The sequence below is a fragment of the Triticum urartu genome, chromosome 6 (assembly GCF_003073215.2).
Source record: "Triticum urartu cultivar G1812 chromosome 6, Tu2.1, whole genome shotgun sequence".
Taxonomy (NCBI): Eukaryota; Viridiplantae; Streptophyta; class Magnoliopsida; order Poales; family Poaceae; genus Triticum; species Triticum urartu.
In genome coordinates this window covers 163,930,998-163,952,385 of record NC_053027.1, presented here as the reverse complement: position 1 = coordinate 163,952,385, position 21,388 = coordinate 163,930,998, and the positions used below count along the sequence as shown (strand labels likewise).

At 48.3% G+C, this 21,388-nt stretch overlaps 2 protein-coding genes across 2 annotated transcripts; both read right to left on the bottom strand.

Moving 5' to 3' along the window:
- Nucleotides 1–4,131: 4,131 nt before the first annotated feature.
- LOC125515086 lies at nucleotides 4,132–5,043 on the bottom strand. The gene has a single exon (XM_048680507.1). The coding sequence runs from the start codon at nucleotides 4,961–4,963 to the stop codon at nucleotides 4,367–4,369; it is 597 nt and encodes a 198-aa protein (XP_048536464.1). The 5' UTR covers nucleotides 4,964–5,043; the 3' UTR covers nucleotides 4,132–4,366.
- A 6,064-nt stretch (nucleotides 5,044–11,107) lies between these two features.
- LOC125515085 lies at nucleotides 11,108–12,147 on the bottom strand. The gene has a single exon (XM_048680506.1). It carries the CDS (start codon nucleotides 11,971–11,973, stop codon nucleotides 11,395–11,397), a length of 579 nt encoding a protein of 192 aa, XP_048536463.1. The 5' UTR covers nucleotides 11,974–12,147; the 3' UTR covers nucleotides 11,108–11,394.
- Nucleotides 12,148–21,388: the final 9,241 nt, after the last annotated feature.

Sequence of the window (21,388 nt, the reverse complement as noted above, 5' to 3'; positions counted from 1 at the left end):
AGTTCTTTCCGAGCACCCTATAAATCAGTAGCACCAATCACAAACCATCCCGTGGACCTGGTTAGAAATTTCTCGTAGTTCACCTTCGTGCTAGCTAAGTTCCCTCGTAATTTATGACTGAGTTGTTGCTAGAAATAATTCAGTTGTAATACTGTATTTGAGAAGTAATTGTATTGTGACCCTTTTTACTTGATAAACAACTTCATCTGTTGGCTATTTACTTTATATATCTTGGAAGTTGAACTATTGGACATGATCCGGCTACATCTCTGTTATGGGGCGGTTGTCTTGTTGAAGTGTCGATTTGACAATTCTTCTCCAGGGGACTCATCGAAGGAGCAAGAAGAGCAGAGATTAGGTTAGTAGGACTTATCTTCAGGTGAAACTTTTACTAGAAGAACAGGGAGTTTGATGCTACTATTATTAACCTGAGAAGGCATTCCCCAATAAAGGAAAAACAACCAGATAAATTTTTTTGCACAGGAATTCGTGCACTAGAGGCGTGTTTGGTTGCCCGCATGCAGCCCAACCAGGCCCGCACGGGATGTGCACGGCCTGTTTGGTTGGCTGGGCTGCATGCGGTTTGAGGCCCGCACGAACCTCAAAGCAGCCCGCAGCCTGGCCCGGCGGGAACTGCCGAATCGGCAGTTTCTCGCCAGCTTGGCCGGGCGCGGCTGCGCATGCGGGGCAATTGCACGCCTCGGGCAGCGCGGGAGACGGAGGGACGTCTCATTACTCGCCCCTACTCTCCTGTCACCGTCCAGGTGCACTGTTCCCGCCGCTCCCTCTCTCTCCCTCACCGCCCCTCCCTCTCCTCTGCTCCGATGGCTCCGCCATGCCCACCGTCGCGCCGCCCTCTGACCCCGATCGACCAGCGCGTCTCCAGCATCCAGGAGCGCTGGCTGGCCGGGCTGCAGAACTCGGGCCGCGACCTGGCCTCGGCGCTGCGGGCGCCGTCCCCCATCTGCTGCCCGCCTCCACAAGCGCAGGCGCCGGCCAATGCGGTGTCGGCCGCTCCTGCTCCGCCGCCGATTCCGGACCTCGTGGCCCTGGGATCGGCGCCGGCGCCGTCGACGGAGCCGCCCCTTGTTGGGACACCATTGGCGTCGGGGGTTTTCTTGACCCCCGTCCGAGGGTTTTCTCCGGTCGGCGGGCAGTCCTTCTCGACCTCCGGCATGGCGTTCAGCATGGGGCAGATGCCGCAGGCCGTCGTCGGGTCCGGCTCGTCCTCTGCTCCGCCACCTTTATCGTTCCCGCCGGGGTTTTCACCCCAGCCTTGGTTCGCCTCGGTTGCGCGTGCTCCGGTGAGTCAAATCCCCAACAATCTTGCTCATAGATGTAGATTAGCGGTTAATTTCTTAGGCATGTGCTAGGATTGATAGGATTCTAGCAGATCCGATTGGATGCGATCCCAATCGAACCCAATTGGACTGATATGTTCTTGTTTTGTACAGTGCGTGTGCTGCTGCTTGTGTTCATGCTAGAATGCTAGTAGCTGTGTTACATGTTAGATTCATGTTAATGCTAGATTCATGTTCATGCTAGTGTGAGTGCTACTACATGCTAGATTTGTGCTACATGCTAGTAGCTATGTTCATGCTACAATCATGTTCATGTTGAGTGATGAATGCTAGAATCATGTTGACTGATAGCATGCTCATGTTAGGATCATGTCCTTGTTTCATGTTGCATGTTGAAGCTAGGGTTTGTGCCATGAGTGGATGTTATACGTGCATGTAGTAGGATGGTCCCAAATCTGCATGGCTGCACATGGGTGCTATTGGCACTTGCTGTTGCTATTTTTAGATGTTTCCTTGTTTAGGATAGTGTAGTGGTCAGTGCCAGTTGCAGCAAAGAAGATGCTACTGATTAGTGACTTGCCCAACAGCAAGTGCCATTGATAAGTGCCATTCGAGGCGAATGGCACTTATCAATGGCACTTGCTGTTGGGAAAAATGGCACTTATCAATGTCACTTGCTATTGGGCAAGTCACTGATCAGTGTCATTGATCAGTGCCATTTGCACTACAACAAGTAGATTAGTGCTCTTGTCCAACACCAAGTCCCACTGATCATTGCCATTTGGCCATGAGAACATGCCGCTGATCAGTGGCACTTGCTGTTGGACAAGTCCACTGATCAGTGGCACTTGCTTGCTTGCTTTGTTTGATACTAATACTTGTCATGTTGCCTGACAAGATACTGAAGACTGACTGGGATGTGGCGGGTGGAGGAGCTCAGGCCGTGGCCGGAGCTGAGCGCGCCGAGGATTTCATCCCCACGAACAGGTGGCTCAGGACGGTGGACCTGCCTGGCAGGATCGCCTTCATGAGCGTGCCTCCTTCAAGGGGACGATCTTCGAGGCAGGGCCACGAGGAGGGGGCCAGGGAGCCGATGAGATTCTACGCACAGATCAAGGACAACGAGGACCTCGCCATGCTCGTCATCCCCCCCAAGTTCGTGGAGGTGATGAACACTTGGCTGGTCATCAAGCGACTCCCGCGTGTGGTCAGGCTCTCAGCCAACAAGAGGTGCGTGTTCTGGGTGCATGTCCAGAACTTCGAGGGCCAGATAGTGCTTGGCCGGGGGTGGAACTACTTCTGCCGCCGCCACAAGATCGTCCCCGCCGACCTCGTCGTTGTGCGCATCTCCGGACTCGGACTGAAGGTTCAGATCTACAACCACGACTCGTCGGTGATGTGCAGGTACCGTTGCAGCAGGCATAACTGTCTTGGTGGCATCGAGCAGGCTATGTAGTTAAGTTAAGTCAGGTGTTAGTGGAGAACTTTTAATCTAGACTTATGCTATCTAGTTAGGATGTGTGGAGAGACTTGTGCTGGGAACATGTTCATATTTTGGCCAGATGCAGCACCCTGGCACAGCAAGGAAGGAGGATGCCCTTGCTCTTAATCTAGACTATGATATCTAGTTAAGTAGTTTGCTGTGTTAAGTTTGCTGTCATTACATTGCTTGCTTTGTTTGATCCTGCTGTTGTGATGTTGCTGATGTGCTGATCATGTGTGGTGGTAAGGCCACCATATTTAAATGGGATGAACAGAATACAAACGCTGTTTGCAACCAAACAGCTGAAGTTTGTATTTGCTTACATCCTAAGCACAAATGCGGGCAACCAAACAGCAGGTGGGTAAGTGCCTCTCGATGCGACGTAGACAACCAAACAGATTGCATCTGCTGCATATGAGACTGTATTTCAGCACCAGACTGGGTTGAGATGGACATGCAATGCAGGTACTGTTTCAAACTGCAACCAAACATGCCCTAGATGATTGCTCGTACTGTGTCGGTGGGGAGGAAACGAGGTATATGTTGCTGTGTTGAGAGTTTGAGACGCAAGTTTTGTTCGAGCCGCACAAGTCCCTGGAAGCTATGCTGGTTTGAGAGGTTTGACCGGAATGCAATGTTTATCGGGCTCAGGAGGCCGATCTGCTGGCGTGGTTTACCAGCCCAGGAACGCACCCCGTCTTGACCGTATCGTTGATCCTCACAGGCCACAGCTTCCTTCCTCTCCACTTCTCGTGTTGACGTCTCCTCTCGCTCGCTCGTTCGTTCGTTGCGTTCTATCCGGTGCATTTGACAATTCCGTACGACAAGACGCGACCGTGAGCAGTCTGCGAATCGCTTTGCGACTTGTTTAACCGTTTGGTTGACTCGGCAGGCTGGCCTGGCATCGATGGTGATAGTTGTGAGGATCGTTATCCGTCAACATTGCTTTACGCTCGGAGAGAAGTACGCGTCCTTCACTTTTTCGGTTAAGCGCGCAGTTGCATTTCTGGTTATAGTGCTGACTGAAGCGTAGTTTGGCAGCTACGCTTCGTTTCACAAATGATTTGCCTAACCGCTTGCTTCCGCCACCCGCGATCGGCGGCACTGTCACGCTCGCGTCGCCGTCCAGTATTCCCCCGAACGGCCACCCCGACCGTACCTCGAAATCCATCTCTCGCCGTGGCGTCGCTGGCTCCCACTTGTTGATGGCTCCCGCTCGCCATCGAGTCCGCGGCATCCGTGTCTCGCGCCCGGCGCTCTCTTGTTCTCCCTACTAATATGGATTCGTGCTACAGAAATTTTTAGTTGCCTGAGGATTAGCGAATGTGTAAAATGAACAGAATCTGCTGAAAACTTAACAACTCAAGAATCAGTGTTTTGCATCTACTAGTATTCTAGTGAATCACATACACAATGGGACATATTCACATACCCTTTGCCAGAATACATGTCCTACCTATCCTAAATCTACTAAACCAATTAAATATGTGGGCTTAAACCTAAAATATGGCTTCAAACAAAACCAAAAAACAAAATAGAAAACACTACTACTAGTATTTACAGTATCTTCTTGAGATACGCTTCACTCAGCAACCTCTTGAATGATACTCAGAGCGCGCTTCAGCTTCAGCTTCACCTTCAGCCGCGACCGCGCCGCCACGGCGGCCATCTTCTCTTGGCTCTTCGGCGACACCGCGAACTCCCCGAGCGTCCGCTCGTTAAGCTTCTCGTTGAGCAGAACGTCCTCGCCGTCTTCCACCTCCTCGCGCACCGGCATGACGCGCACCTTCTTCCTCCCGCCGCTGCGGCGCCAGCGCCTCCGCTGCGGCTTCTTGGCCGCGATCGCCGAGCTCGCGCGCACCGCAAGCGAGGCCATGTCGGCGCTGGATAGCGGCCGCCCGAGCAACGCCGCCGGGAGCACGAAGTATATGTGCCCCGGCCGTAGTACCTCCCCGGATGCCAGCGCCGGGGGGCTCTTCTCGAAGTAGAGCGCGTCGGAGTTGCAGACGAAGAAGGACGCGGCGCTGCCGCCGAGGACGTCGGAGACGGTGACGCGTGGGCTGGCATGGAGCTCCTTCAGCGATCCGTCGGCGGCAACGACCCTGACAGGCGCCGGCTGGTGTGGCTGCTGCGAGAGGCTGCCTCGGTGGTTGGAAAAGCAGGAATGCTTCGCTCCCATGGAATCTTTGCGTGTGTGCAAGTGTTGAGAATATTTTTGGAAGTTCGTTGCGACTTGGATATGGAGAGGTTAAAGGATGGTTGCGTATATATAAAGGTTTGTTATGTGCTGAGATCAGAGAAGTGACAAGAAAAGGGTGACATGACTTATCACTTCAATCCTTTGCTTCTTGTTAATTGTGTAACTGCACATGCACTGCTTGGAAATTCCTTCCTTTTCCTTTTTTCTTTCGGGAAAACTGAGAATTCATTCCGTAGTAATAAGATTACACTAAGTTATAAACTGCGAAATGCAGTTTGAACATGATGCAATCAAAATGTGGTTCTATCTTCTTTCTACCATACTTAGTTAAACAGTCGGGAACCCTATTATACTGTCGATCAGTTTTCATCAGAATAAACTATGGGCCTTTGAGAAGGTGCTTAATCTTAGAATATTTAAGAAACATTAACAATAACAAAAGCACCTAATCTTTGAAAAAACAAATAATATAATACTTAGAAGGAACTGGGTTTCCCGTCGGATAATACGAGAATGAACACATTTCTTCTTCTTCTTCCTTAACTCCGATATAGTGTTTGCTTACACACATCATAGTGTAATGAACAAAAGCTTCATTTTCCTACATTTGATATACATTTGGCAAGATGTCGACAAACATGTTTGAAGGAGTATCCAACTTTCAGAGCCTTGAGAAATAGGTATAGGTGGTACTTAGTTCATGTCATTTACCAACACAAATGAAGATATATGACACACATTGTTACTTAATAGTAAAACACGTTTGCTTTTCTCGACCCGCATGACAACTAATTCCCATGCACAGCCGCGAGATGGAGACATGGCGATGTGGTTGGTCACGACTCAAGGCGTCTCGGAGAGGCCTCGCTAGGAGCATGACGGAGATGGGGCCACCGCCAATGAAGGTGTGGTAACAGATTAACTGGTGCTGGTGGGTGCCCTTCAGACGTGATAGACGCTTAGATTGGACCCCGAGCACGAGACGAGGATGTCATGGCTAGCCACGGCTTCACCGACAAGGGCTCGGGCAGGACCTCGTCGAATGTGAGGCAAGGAGAGAACAAGGGACAACGGGGCGAAGAAATCTCGGCGCGCCGGGAGGTTGAAGGAAGAAGAGAACTAGTGACCTTGAGAACAATGGTGGAGCCAGAAAAATAGAATCAGGGGGGCCGAGTGTTGTTCGAACTGGTTGGGGATGGCCAAATCACTGCAAAGTAGGTTTTTAGGAGCAAATGCTCACTAATTTTGCATTGTTCACTAGCTAATTAGCAACGAATTTGTGATGTTTTTTTTGGAGGGGGAGGGGGGGCAGGGCCCTATCTCCGCCAGAGGAGGAAGAAGTGGAGGTTTGATTTTGATCTCGATTTTGACTGAATGGATTTTTTTTTGTCAGACTATCATGTAATATGTAATAGTTGGCCTCGTAAGGCCTCATTCGGTTTGAAGAAAACCAAAACACATGATTTAGGAATAGTACAAGAAGTTGATAGGATGGCACTTGCCATCAGAAGGAATTGTTTTGCCTCGTTTCTACGCACAAAATGAGCTTTGAGTGGATCTATAGATTCATTCAAAAACATTTTTCGATAAATGAAATATATTAATATTCTTTCAAAAATATAGGAAATGAATAGTATTCCTATGAAATTACAGTACGCGTTTCCTACAAACCGAATTGATCTATAAATTTTTTTCCTCTTGAATCCTTGTTCCTATGCTTTTCTGGTAAAAATCCTTCAAACCGAATGAGGCCTAAACATACTCCTTGATGGATGTTTGAACCTTTATAATTCTCACATCTCATAAAATCACGCAAGGAAAAGAAATAGCCTGTACCATTGCGTTGCTTAAAAAAAGTAGTGGGTGTATCTGCAGCTGTATATCCTGCCAACCGATCTCCTCGTCGAAATAGAAACATACAGTACCTTGGTTAAATATAATCTTCCCCATCTACAAAACTCCATCTTTACAGGCGCTGTATTGCAAAATTAACAAGGCAAGAAGAGCAAAGCAAGGCCAGGGGAGCTGTCGTTAGCGCTGACGCACGCCATTGCCGCGTTTGTGCGCTTTGACGCCGGATAGAGATATCCACTGCTTCACCGTTAATCCGGAAAGCAGGCATGCAGACAGCGACGACCATTCCTCCCTCCGGACAGAAGCTGCTTATATTCCTCGGCGTACACTGACCAGTGACAGCGACTCGTCCGGTCAATGGATCGCATCCGTGCGCCCCAAACAACCGCCACGGGCTTCATTTTCCTGCACGCGCCGGCGCCGCGGCTTCGCCAGCGCTTCCATCGCCAGCTACGACGGGACAAAGAGAAAACAGAGAATGTTCCGAGGGAACAGCGTGGAAGCGGCGGAGATGAGACTGGCCGGCCGTGGCAGGGCGATTACTGTTCAACGTCTCTGGCCCGACAAGCAGGTAAGAGGTTGGTGTCTCTGCGGAAATCGAGAAAATTGAATATTTGCCATTTTCAATACATAGTTTCTCAAAATTGCCACTTTTAAGATGGGCTTCGCAATATTGCCACTTTGCTCGTTCGCTCCTTGATTACTACGCCACTTTCCTCTTTTTAATGATTTTCTTTTTCTTTTTCCATTTATAAGCATGGGAAAAGACCAAACTGCCCCTGATTCTATGTATACAATATACTACGTACTGAGATCTGATTATCTGCATTTGGTATTCTCGTTCGAGCAGAGGAGAGAACGAACCACACAATGCAGTAGAATCTATACTCAGATATGGCCTACATCCTTCCAAAAAGCGACCTTTACAATACAGGTCATAGAGATACAAAAATTAAATAATGAATGAAGGTTATATAGTTAGCCATATTTCATCTTTACAATATATTTATCATCCTGTAGGCTGCCAACAATCCTCCAAGGACAATCCTCACTTGACTTGCAGAACTCTCTAAATCTCTTTTTAGCTGACTTCTTCGTGCCTATATCAAACTCCTCATTGATGGCAAATTGCCTCACTGCTAACCTAAATTCCTTCATTGATGGGTACATTGTGCCAAGGTCCATTTTTGGGTGGTCCTTATCATATGTAATCACTCTCATTTGGTATGACATCACTAACAAGAATGGCAGCACCATCATTATCACTGCCCTGCTCAACCATTCCACGACCCTTTGGTTCACTCTTATCTTTTTTCTCTTCTTCATCCTGCAAGCCCAAAATTTCACATAACTGATCCTCACTCGGTAGTTCAATTCTACCTTCTTCATCATGTGTCTCCACTATTTGCAAGTTATCCCAATCGACTTCTGAAATTCACGTTGCCTCAACCTGTAACGATGGATCCTCAGTACTGCTCCCCAACGCGACCTCTGGGTCATGCCTACTTGAAACAATTAAGAAAACATGAACACAAGTTTGGGTTAGCGGTCATAAACATGTCAAAAGTCACGATCAGATTTTTACAAAGCATATATGTAGCTGAACATAAATTCCTCCAGATTGTTTACTATTTCCCTTCTTCATTGATGCATGATGATTCGAAAATTCTACTATTTCAAAATTCTACTGCCTTTACAATTAGGATAACTTTTACCTCTCATTATGATTTCAGGAAGAAATAAGTCTTTCAAGGTTCGGCTCTGTTGAACTAGTGGTTGTGACGACTCTGCTGTTTCTACTTTAGTGAATATACATCACTTTCTTTTTTGCATTCTTACTATATCTAGTACTGCTCCCAGAATTAGATGCCAGATAACAACGACCTTTCCCATCCTTTCTTGATTTAGATATAGGCTATCAGAATTAGATGTGAACTGTGGATGTAGGCTATCGTTTCACCTAGCAGGGAGCAGTTTAGGAATCACGATTGTAGTTTCCCCAGATTCCATACTCACATGATGCAGTGCTTTGTTAACGAGCCATGCAAGGATAGATCAATCGCTACAGATTTTTGAACAGAACAAGGTAAGGCTCAATACGATACCATCCAGAATCCATGAACGCGGCGACGAGAACGGCGACACACGACGTTGACGAGATCGGCGGCACGCAACGTCTAAGCCATCTGCGGCACTCTGCCATCGAGAAGAATCAGGGGCAACACAAACGATATTCTTGGCGGCCGGTGCGCTGCTCTCATATCAATTAGTATCAATTAGAACGTGGATACTACGTACGTGTATAGAATCAAGGGCAGTTTGGCCTTTTCCCCTGCTTATGAATGAAAAAGGAAAAAGGAAAATCACTAAAAGGAGGGAAGTGGTATGGTAATTAAGGAGCCAACGAGCAAAGTGGCAATTTTGTGAAGCCCATCTTGAAAGTGGCAATTTTGATAAGCCATGTATTGAAAGTGGCAAATATTCAATTTTCTCGCGGAGATCTGAGCCGTCGTGGTCGCTTCGTTGCTTTTCGCGATCGGTCGACCAGTCGTGGATGCTCAGGGCAGTGTTACGCATGACTGCTAAAGAAAGAATTTTAATTGCCAATCATGCCTGGCTCATTCCGGTTTTACTGGCTGGACGATTCCATGTGATTTATCAGATTTTGACGTCAATTTTTCTTGTTGATTTTCTTGTTTCCTACAGGCGGGGAAATGGTTTGGTTGCCATCCGGAGGACTTTGGCTGCAAATGCAACTCACTCTCCAACTTAATTAGGTGTGTCTTAACTGACTCTGACGTCAGATCCCTCATATTAGTAATTATCACAGATAGAAGAAGGGAAGAGTCAACAACATACCACATCTTTTGTAAATGCTGTTGCAACAAACAGTATAGCAGACTGAGTTATTATTATGTCTGTTTTTGCAGTGAGCCGTGTACTCGACTCCACTTAATAAACTCTAAAGATACGCTCAATGGAGACTACGGGGCCAGGACCAAAACGCCCCTGCATCAGTATCTAAGCTACTCCGTCAGTCAGTATTTAGCAGGGCAGCGCCGGGGTGTATCAGATTCGGAGATAGCAGGGCCGATTGATCTTGGGACGTGCGTAACTGAGCCGACGACTGACGACACAGCAGCGATTCTGGGTTCTCGTCGTTGCCCGACCCGCCTGCTAATAATTCTTGACCCCGCGGCCGGCTTCCTTGCTGCTTCTCGTGTCGCCGTCGGGTCCTTGGCCGGCGTCTCTCGGGCGTATTAATTTAAAGAAATTTCATAGAAATTTTAGAGGATAGGATTTTTATAGGATTTTTTTCTTTAGAGCCCTTTGGTTCATAGGAATAGATTTTTATTTCTATATAGAATTGGTTCCTATCCTCCACATTTCATAGAAAAATAAAAAGAAGTCTAGACTCAATAGAAAAATTTCTTTAGTGTCAACCAAACGACATCTTGTTTCCTATTCCTACTCATAGGATTTAAGATACATGTCATCTTATTTCCTACAAGATTCCTATTCCTATAATAATCCTATCATATGAATCAAAAGAGGCCCTAAAGTATAACGCGACTACGTGCGTGCGGTTGAATAGTTTACCCAAAGTAAAAAGAAGCCGTCGGTTGACTTGAATAGTCATCTTGTAGTGATCTTAAAGTTCTTATATTGGTTTACATATGGAGTACAGTAAATACGAGTTTGATTCCTCATAATTTTATACTTTCTTGGTCTGAAATTAGTTAACATTCAAATGGATTTTTTTTTGCGGGGTGCCCCTTTCTGCTATTTAGCTGTCGCTGTGGTGCTGTCTGATCGATACATCAAACTATTAACCCGCAAAAAAAAAAAGAAAAAAGAACCCATGGTGTTTTAGAACTTGGAGTCATACATTTAGAGACAGTTCGGTCAGACATTTTGACTACTTCCATCGTAGCATATAAAGCAGGAAAAAAATACCATACAGATTTTGCGCAAATAAACAAAACACTATACAGATTATAAGTACTCCCTCCTTTCATCTATATAGGGCCTAATGCGTTTTTTGAGGCTAACTTTGATCAAATTTTAGAGCAATAATATATGACATGCAACTTACACAAAGCATATAGTCAAATTCGTATGTAAAAGGAGCTTCCTATGATATAATTTTCACATTATACATACACAAAGCATACGGTCAAATTCGTATGTGAAAGGAGCTTCCTATGATATAATTTTCACATTATACATATCATGTATTATTAATTTTGTCAATAATCAAAGGCGGTCTTAAAAACACATTAGACCCTGTATAGATGAAATGAGGGAGTAGATAAGAACTCAAGAATCAGTTTTTGGCATTCCTGGTAGTTTTGCATCTAGCATTGTACTATACACACTGGGAGATATTTACAGTCTATTTCCCAATTTGTTTGTTCTTTCCCGCCTAAATCTACAAAAATCAATTTAATACTATTGGCCTAGGCCGTTTGGCCCCAGGAATTAAGAATGGTTCCAAAATTGAAGGAACAAAAAAAAATGAACAACACTATCTTTCTCTTGTAGAAATGCTCGAGTCAGTCAGCAGCCTCCTGGATGATGCTCAGAGCCCGCTTCAGCCTCAGCCGCGACCGCGCGGCGAGCTCCCCGTTGCTCTTCTTCGCCGGACTCACCGACACCGCGAACTCCCCGAGCGTCCGCTCGTTAAGCTTCTCGTTGAACATGACGTCCTCGCGGTCTTCCACCTGATCCTCGTGCACCGGCACGAAGCGCAGGTTCTTGGTCTTGCCGCCGCGCCGCTCAGGCCTCTTGGCGGCGATCGCGGCACTCGCCCGCACGGCGAGCGCGGCCATGTCGGCGCTCGAGAGCGGCCGCCCCAGCTCCGCGGCAGGGAGCAGGAAGTATATTTGTCCCGGCCGGAGGAGCTCGTCGGAGGCCAGCGCCGGTGGGGGCTCGTTGAAGTAGAGCGCGTCGGAGTTGCACACGAAGAAGGAGGCGGCCTCGCCGGAGAGAACGTCGGAGACGGCGACTCGGGGGCTGGCCGGGAGCTCCTTCAGCGAGCCGTCGGCGGCGATGACCCTGACCGGCCCCGGATGGTGTGGCTGCTGCGAGAGGGTGCCTCGGTGGGTGGAAAAGCAGGAAACCTTGGCGCCCATGGAATCTTTGCAGGTGTGCTGTGCGTGGAAAGTGTGAGACTGAGATTTTTCTGTCGAGTTCGTTGGAGCTTTGGATGTTGGATGTGGAGATGGAAAGGAGGTGAATGTATATATAGAGGTGGGTGGTGAGCATCGGAGAAGACATTAATGACGCTTTTGATACCGCGCCGGTAATGTTTTTACTGTATCGTATTCAGGAAGCGCCGCTTCCGAATATTCTTGCGTAAAACGTGGATCGTTTGGTTACTTCGGCTGAGTCCCGATTTCCAACCCCGACGAATTCGGGCGGTTTTAATTTCGTGAAGGGCTGTATCGGAAAGCGCGTTTATGGAAAGCATCGTCGCCGAAACAAACGCTCGCTATGGTTTTTAGAAACCGATGTAGTCGGAAGCCGCCCTTTTTTCGGCGAACCAAATGCATCGTAAAAATAATAATCAGAGAAGCGATAGAAAGGAGACTACACTTCTCACTTCAGTCCCTTCTTTCTTGTCCAATTATGAACATACACATGCACTGCTTGAAAATTCATACTCCCTCCGTTTCTAAATATTTGTCTTTCTAGACATTTCAAATGACTACTACATATGAATGTATGTAGACATATTTTAGAGTGTAGATTCACTCATTTTGCTCCGTATGTAGTCACTTGTTGAAATGTCTAGAAAGACAAGTATTTAAGAACGGAGGGAGTATATTTGTGTAGAGTTTTCTTTTAACTTGCCGAGTTGCCGCAGAATATTCAATTAAGAGTCTGGACTCATCTACGTCTTATGAACAGTAAATTTTAAAAAAATTCAAAAAAATCTGATTTTTTTAATGAAAGATATTTTAGTACTTGAGAAGCATGCCAAATTTCAAAGGGAAACGTTTACAATCGGTGAGCCAGTCGAGTGTTCGGCTGGTCGCATGCACTCGCCCTCGCTTCCACGTGTTCTGTGCGTCACCGCTCACCATCACACACTCCCATCCTTATCTCGTTGCTCTCTCTTATCGCCCCACTGCAGAAATTCCCCATCTCCTTTCTTCTCGTCCGGCTCATCTCCTACCACCGGCGATCCTGCCACCACCACGAACCACATCTGCCCCTTCAAAACGCCCCAGAACGGACTACCTTCAACCACCCGATCTTTTGCAGCTATTGCGCCATCCGCAACAATCAAGAGATGGGGGGAGCTACATGTGCTGCGTGCTTTTTTCATGGCCGTGGTGGACGCCGTATCAGCGGGGAGGTGGGCCTGCGTTGGCTCGCTGTGGGTCTGCACCATTAGTTGTGGTGTTGCAATCAGCTGCGGCCAGAGCTGGAACCGGCATCACCGGAAGCTGCAACCGGTAGTGCACCGTGGCCGGGGACGGCATGCACAGGATGCTACGGGCAGCGACGCGCGGACGCTGTAACCACCGGAATGGGATGCTGGAATCATCTATTCAAAAGGAAAGCTACTGTCGGGGCAGCTGCTATAACCCGGCGACGACCACGACGACGACAAGGTGCTGCAACCGGCCAACAAAGAGCTGGAAGTGGTGATGTGATTGCTACAACCGGAGGCGTGAGATGCTGGAACCAAGTTCGCCATTGCTGGAAGAACTCTGTCACTCGAGGCCACCATTCAATTTTGCTGCAACCACAGATGTGCCGAGCAACAATCGTCGTGCGTTTTGTTGGAAACAAGGACCACCGGTCCTGGAACCAAGGACCACCGGTGTTGGAGCTGTCCGTTTTGCTGCTACCGCGGATGAGAAAAGCTACAAACGAAGGCTCGAGATGCTCGAAGCGAGAAATGCTACAAGCAAGCGGGTGGTCTGCAGGGGAGCTCACCGCCGGCGTTGTGCTGCGGGATCGACGACAGAGGGGCGTGGCTAGCTCGTCGGACGGGTGCGCGGGATGCAACCGTGGTTGGCTGGTGTCTGCTCACGAGGGAGTCTGTAAGGTTCTCATATAAATCTCCATGGAAATTCGAATCAAGTTCTTACAATTGGATCTCTGGAAAGGAAATTGAAGGGGAGAGGAAGAAGAACACGCTATCTAGCTGGCCATCGTGCCATTTGCCCTTTGCCAAGTCTAGAAGCAGAGAGGGGAAAGGTACTTAAGGGGTTACAAGGCCTAAGGCCCATTCAGGGCCCGCAAGCCGAGTGGGCAGATGAGGCTTGCGTATGGGCCTGGCTCTTGACTGTGCTTCCTCTTGCTGCTCTGCTGTACCCATGTTGCTGACAATCTCCCCCTGTTGAGATGCGGCTTGCCCCCAAGCCGGCGCCCTGGGAAACATTTGCTTCAGAGTTTCCAGATCCTCCCACGTAGCCAATTCAGTGGAACCATTAGACCATTGGACCAGCAATTGCAGTACTCGTTTGGCGCCACGCATCACCACACGTCACTGAAGAATTAACTTAGGGATCTGCAGATGAGCCTCCGGTGGCGGCAGCGACTGCAGGATTTGCTGATCAGGCTTAAGAACCTTACACAGTAGGGATACATGGAACACAGGGTGGACTTTACTAGATGCAGGCAAATCCAGGCGGTAGGCAACTTCCCCCACACATTCCAATATCTTGTATGGACCAAAAAATTTATAGGCAAGCTTATGGTTGGCCCTCGGAGCAACTGAAGCTTGGATGTATGGCTGTAACTTTAGGAAAACTGATTCACCCACCTCAAACGTTCTCTCCGTCCTGTGTTTGTCTGCCTGTGCTTTCATTCATTGCTGGGCTCTTAAAAGTTGATGTTTAACTGTGCTAAAGATCACTTGCCTCTGTTCCAACCACTCAGACAGATCATCGGAAGATATTGTACAATCAGGTCCAATACCAAAGTGCCTTGGAAGGTGCCCATATATAATCTCAAACGGGGTTCTGTCAGTGGCTAAGTGCCAATTGGTATTGTACCAATACTCACACAGGGATAGCCACGACAAAACATCTGAGATAACACTCAATCTGTTGATTAACACGTTCAGTTTGCCCGTCAGATTGAGGATGCCTCGCAGAGCTCATGCGCAATTGGATGCCCTTAGTATGCTGAAACAACTCTTTCCAAAACACACTTGTGAAAATGCGGTTACGGTCTGATACAATAGAGAGAGGCATACCATGTAACTTGTATACTGTATTCAGAAAGGCTTCAGCCATTGTCACTGCTGTAAAGGGATGATGAAGTGGGATAAAGTGGCCATACTTAGATAACTTATCAATCACCACCAGTATGCAGTTGTAACTACCAGACGTCGGAAGCCCTTCAATGAAATCCATAGTTACCATCTCCCATGGCAGACTAGGTATTGGGAGTGGCTGGAGAAGCCCAGGGTAAGGAACCCGTTCAGGTTTCGCCTGTTGGCAGACCAGACAGTGTTGCATAGCCTGTTTGACAAAGGATTTCATACCAGACCAACGAAACAATCGTCTAATTCTTCTATAGGTGACAGGAAAGCCTGAGTGCCCCCCCAAAGGTGAATCATGAAATGCCAGGACCGGTTTATTTTGTAGTTGACTGTCAGCGCCCACCCAAATGCAGTTATCAGTGCATAGAAGCCCATTTCTAAGGGAAAACTTGTTCTCTGCTGCTGGGTGAGCTGCCAAACGCTGTAATTTTTGTTGGCAGAAAGGGTCCTGACTATAACTTGCCAAGATTTCTGAAAGCCACAAAGGTTGTAGTGTTGACACTGCTTGCAGTTCTGCATCTGCATGAGGTCTACGAGACAAGGAATCAACAGCATTATTGTCTGATCCCTTCTTATAGACAATTTTGTACTAAAGCCCCATGAGTTTAGTTAATGCCTTTTGCTGCCAAGGCGTGTGTAAACGTTGCTCAGATAGACTGGTCAGGCTTCTATGATCAGTTTGAATCACAAACTCACTCAACTGTAGGTATTGACGCCAATGTTCAACAGCCAGCAGAATAGCTAAGTATCCCTTTTCATATACTGACAGAGCACGGTTCCTAGGACCAAGAGCCTTACTGAGATACGCTAGGGGATGCCCATCCTGCGATAGAACTGCTCCAATGCCCACATCGCATGCATCTGTCTCAATGACAAAGGTTTTTGTAAAATTGGGCAGAGCTAGTACTGGTGCTGTCATTAAGGCATGTTTTAGGTCCTGAAAGGCTTCCTCTTCACAAGATGACCAGCGGAAGATCACCCCCTTCTTCAGCAGGGTTGTCAGAGAACGGCAGATAATTCCAAAGTTGCGGATGAATTTTCGGTAGTAACCGGCCAATCCCAGAAAACCACGGACCTCCTTGACATTGGTTGGTGTAGGCCATGTCTCTATAGCAAAAATCTTACTTGGGTCTGTGGAAACTCCCGCACCGCTGATAATGTGGCCAAGATACCCTACTTGTCGCTGAGCAAATGCACATTTGGACATTTTCACTTTCCGCTGGTGTTCAGACAAGAGAGATAGCACCTTCTTGAGATGGACCAAGTGTTCCTCAAATGTGAAACTGAAAACCAGTATGTCATCGAAGAAAACAACCACATAGTGTCTATTGCCTGGACCCAACGTACTGTTCATGGCAAACTGAAATGTATTGGGTCCTCCTGTCAGACCAACAGATACCACTGTAAACTCATAATGGCCTAGATGTGTCTGGGAGGCAGTTTTGTATTCATCTCCTGGGGCTAATCGAGTCTGATGATAACCCGAACGCAGGTCTAACTTAGTGAACCAGCTAGCTCCTGATAGCTCATCCAGGAGCTCATCAATTACTGGAATGGGAAATTTCCCTTTTTGATTCATGGCATTTAAGTGACGATAATCGATCACAGGGCGCCAAGTATTATCCTTCTTCTTGACCATAAGCAGGGGAGACGAAAATGGGCTGTTACTTGGTCTAATAATTCCACTGGCCAGCATCTCTTGTATGTGTTTCTCTAATTCAGTTTTCAGAGCAGGAGCTAGTCTGTAAGGTCGAAGAGACACAAGAGTGGCTCCTGGTATAAGAGGAATCTTGTGATCATATGGTCTTCTAGGAGGTAAACCTGTGGGTGCTGCAAACACATGTTTGAATTGATCAAAAATTTCTTGGACTTCAGGTGGAATGGGAACATCTGTGGTAGTAAGAAGAGATGACAATTCCACTAATGCCAGTTCAGGAACAATAGCAGCAGCTCCCAGTAGGGTGACAGTGGTGTCTTGATGTTGGAAGGAGAACCAATGATTTTCCCAATCAACAAGCATTGGACTGTGTGCAGACAACCAATCAAGTCCTATGATTCCATCATAACTGCCCAGAGGAAAGAACTTGAAATCACTGGTAAACTTGTGACCTGAACAGCCCCAATTGCACCCCACAATTTGGTTGGAACAGTTAACTATGTCTCCGTTGGAAATTCTGACAGACACGGGCTTCATTGGTAATACTCCGTGTAGGCTTTGTAAGAGAGACAAATCCAAAAAGGAGTGAGTGCTGCCTGAATCCACTAAGAAGGTACAAGCATGCCCTTGTAACTGAACCCTTAGCTGCATTGTTCTGGGAGACTTGTCTGTTTTACTTCCCAGAGCTGCAGCAGAAATAGACATCATATGGACAGATGCTGAATTATCAGTGTCATCAGGTTCAGACAACTCTGTGTTTTGCAAGAACTCTACCATTTCTTGTACCACATGAAGTTGTACCTCCTGTTTACATACGTGATCCTTGTTCCAACATTCCCCACAAACAAAGCACAACCCCTTGGCCCTTCGATAATTCCCGAGAGCTCCCCATTTATCCTCAGCAACTGGCCTTTTCTGACTATCCACAGAACAACAATCTTCAATAGCTTTACTTGTTGCAGGAGTTTGGAACGAACTAGTTGGTGGAGGGGGCAAAGGTAAGGCTGATGCTCTTCTCGTGTTGGATGGACCTGTTACATGAACATGTGATCCCAGTTCTTCATGAAGAATGGCCAATTGATAAGCTGTGTCTAGATCGGCCGGTTGTTGTATACCCACTGCCAGCTTGATAGATGGTTTCAGTCCTTCCAAGAAACGAGTAACATAGTGAATTGTATTTGGTGAAGTTTCATAGGTAGCAAGCTGGTCAAACAAATCAGAGAACCGTTCCACATAATCCTCAACAGTTCCTGTCTGACTGACACTGAAAAACTTCCTCAGGATGGACTGATGTTGGTTACGGCCGAACCTGGACTACAGTAAGGCAGAATTCATCCCACGTCGCTTGAGGGACTCGACGGCGAACTGAATCAAGCCATCGAGCAGCTGTACCCTCGAACAGAGCCGTAGCAAGAGATATCCACTGCTGCAGTGGAGTGTTCCAGAAACGAAAGTAATCTTCACACCTGGTCTGCCAGAGTTTTGGGTTGGTTCCATCAAATCGCGGCATCTCGATTCATGGTCCAAACCCGAACACATCAGAAGAGTTGTGGCGAAAATTTTCCACCGAACTGAAGGGAACTCTCTGTATTAACTGACCGGATTGCGTACCTCTGGCTGGTGGTGGAACGTAGAGTCGATTTCCGGGACCTCTGTTCTCACAGTCGGCGCGGAAACCTTCCGATTCAGACGGGCCACCACTGGCGGAGCGGATGGGTATGGGAGGCACTCCTCTCGATGTTTCCGCAGCAGTAGGCGGAGTACGATCCAGCTCGTGTCGCAGCTCATCGATGTCGACGCCAATGGACAACTTGACCTCGTCGATACGGGAAGAGAGCAGATCCAACTTGGCATCAAGCTTGGAGATGGCCGCCGTCGTGGAATCGACGCGGTCGCGGTCGGATTTATCGAAATCAGCTCGCAGCAAGTCGTAGATGGCCTTGGTCTTCGGCGAGATGCGGTCCATCGCCGCCGCTCGCTGCCTGTCGGCGAACCGGGTGTGGCGCTGGTGAGCCAGAAGGGCCGACAGATCGAATGGCTCTGATGCCATATTGTAAGGTTCTCATCTAAATCTCCATGGAATTTCGAATCAAGTTCTTACAATTGGATCTCTGGGAAGGAAATTGAAGGGGATAGGAAGAAGAACACGCTATCTAGCTGGCCATCGTGCCATTTGCCCTTTGCCAAGTCTAGAAGCAGAGAGGGGAAAGGTACTTAAGGGGTTACAAGGCCTAAGGCCCATTCAGGGCCCGCAAGCCGAGTGGGCAGACAAGGCTTGCGTATGGGCCTGGCTCTTGACTGTGCTTCCTCTTGCTGCTCTGTTGTACCCCTGTTGCTGACAGAATCCACCATAGTCCAAGCGAAGCGGTGAAGGAGGGGGCAAAGGATAAGGAATGAACGGCTACAAATCACTGCATTGAACGGGCGTGGTGCGACCGGCCGAAATTTTGGCCGGCGCTTATCAGTCGCCAATTTCAAAGCAGTTGGAGATATGAGTAGCTCTCAGCAAAAAGAAAATCGGGTCCAACCCGTGCACAAATCGTAAACTTTTTTACATATCTTAATTTTTTTGCTAATAGCTGCTTAGACATCCAAATGCTCTGAAATTTGGCACAAACATAATTCACTCGGTCATCTTTCTCCCCCCAAAAAATCAGAATTTTTTGAATGTATTTCATGTTTTAACATTTTTTCACTCACAGGTTCATCTGAGAGCGGGCGCCGAAACGACTTTCCCTGGTGAAGTAGCACCTAGAGTGAACTAGTTATCCTCTTAATACTACTACTATATATACTATGAAGATTTTTACGTGACTTGAATATATTGCTGCTAGCCTGCTACTAAGTGTACACCAATCACATTGTAGTGGGGCGAAGCTCCAATTTGCTACTCGTTTGCGAAACTCCATTCTCACAGGGATTAGAATACAAAAGTAATAAGAAGCCAAGATGTGGAAAGCTGGCGTGTGCACTGACGCAAAGGCACAGCGACGACTATTCCACATGAAAAAGGAGCTCATTCCTCTGGAACCCGACAGCGACCAGTGAGACACACCCGAGTCAACACTCTGGAAGTTCCTGTGGGGCCAGCATGTCAGCCATCCAGTAGAGCACTGCGTGTCCCCATCATCTCCTGGCTCCTGCGCACCGCGTGCTCGCACCAGGCATCAGCGCGTGCGTATGCACCTGGCCATCCAGCGCCAACCGTGCGGCCCAAACAATCGCCACGGACCTTTCGGCGCCAAGCGTTTCCCGTGGCTTCGCCCGTGCTTCGAACGCGATAGGAGAATGTTCTGAGTATAGCTGGCCAAATGGGCCGGGCCTGGCATACCGACCCGCAAGCACGCTGGCACGGCACATGATGGGCCAGGCCCGGCACACTCTAATCGGGCCGTGCCAGGCACGCGGCCCGCCTTGGGCCATGCCTGGGCCTGAAGGCTGGCACACGGGCCGGCACGACACGGCCCATTTATTTTTTTATTTTTTATTCAGATTTTTTTTATATATAACACATTAAAAACAGCCTAGCAGACCAAAATCAGTCCAAGAAACAACCTAACAGACCATCAGGCTAGTGGGCCAGCGTGCCTGGCGTGCCATCGGGCCGGCCTGTTTGACTCCTGGGCCGTACTTGGGCCGGAGGGGGCAGAACGGGGGCCAACACAACATGACCTGACTAATAATCGTGCCATGGCGAGCCGGACCGTGCCAGGCATGATTAAAATGGGCCGTGCCAGACCGGGCCGGCCTATTTGGCCAGCTATAGTTCTGAGCATGAAAGCGGCGGCCGGAGACAAGATGACAGTACTGTGGCCGGGCGCGTTCCCAATATGGCGGGGGCAGCAGCAAATCCATTACTCTTCAATCTGTGCAACAACGGAAAATCAAACTATGTTCCTAATTAAAATATTTGTTTAACTAAGTTTTGTTAGATAAAGTTAAAAAAGAAATTCAATCAATTAAGTAGCAAGAGTACTGTTGAATATATGGTTTGTGCATGTATATTATATAGTCTGGTCCACCTCCTAGTCATTGTATAGTTAAGATTGTGGCCCACCTTGTACTCCATATATACGTGCACTATGCCGATCAATACATCGAGTTACATTGCCAAAATATTCGTTTCCAACATGGTATCATACCTACGATCCTAACCCTAACTCCTGCCGCCGCCGCCGCGATCCCGTCGCCGCCATCCGCCGCCGCCGCCACTTCGTGCTGCCGCCGCCGCGTCTCCTCGCCGCCGCCCCCCTGTGTGCCGCCGCCGCCTCACGCTTCCGCCCGCCACCCGCAGCGCCACCACCCGCGCCGCGCCGCCATCCCTCCCGCCGCGCCGCTTCACCACGCGCCGCCGCCCTCCCCTCTCGGCCATGGCCTCCCCCGGTTCCACCGGTACCACCCGCAGCCGCCGCACCAACCCCTTCGACGGCCCCGATCCCGTCGTCATCCATGATCTCAATATCCTCGCTCGGGTTCCCGCCGTCCTCGATCAACTCACCTCCACCTACTATGCCTGGAAGACGTACTTTTCCCTTGTGTTCCGTGAGTACAATCTCCGGGATCACATCGATGGCTCCGTGGACTCCCGCTTCATGGAGGACGATGA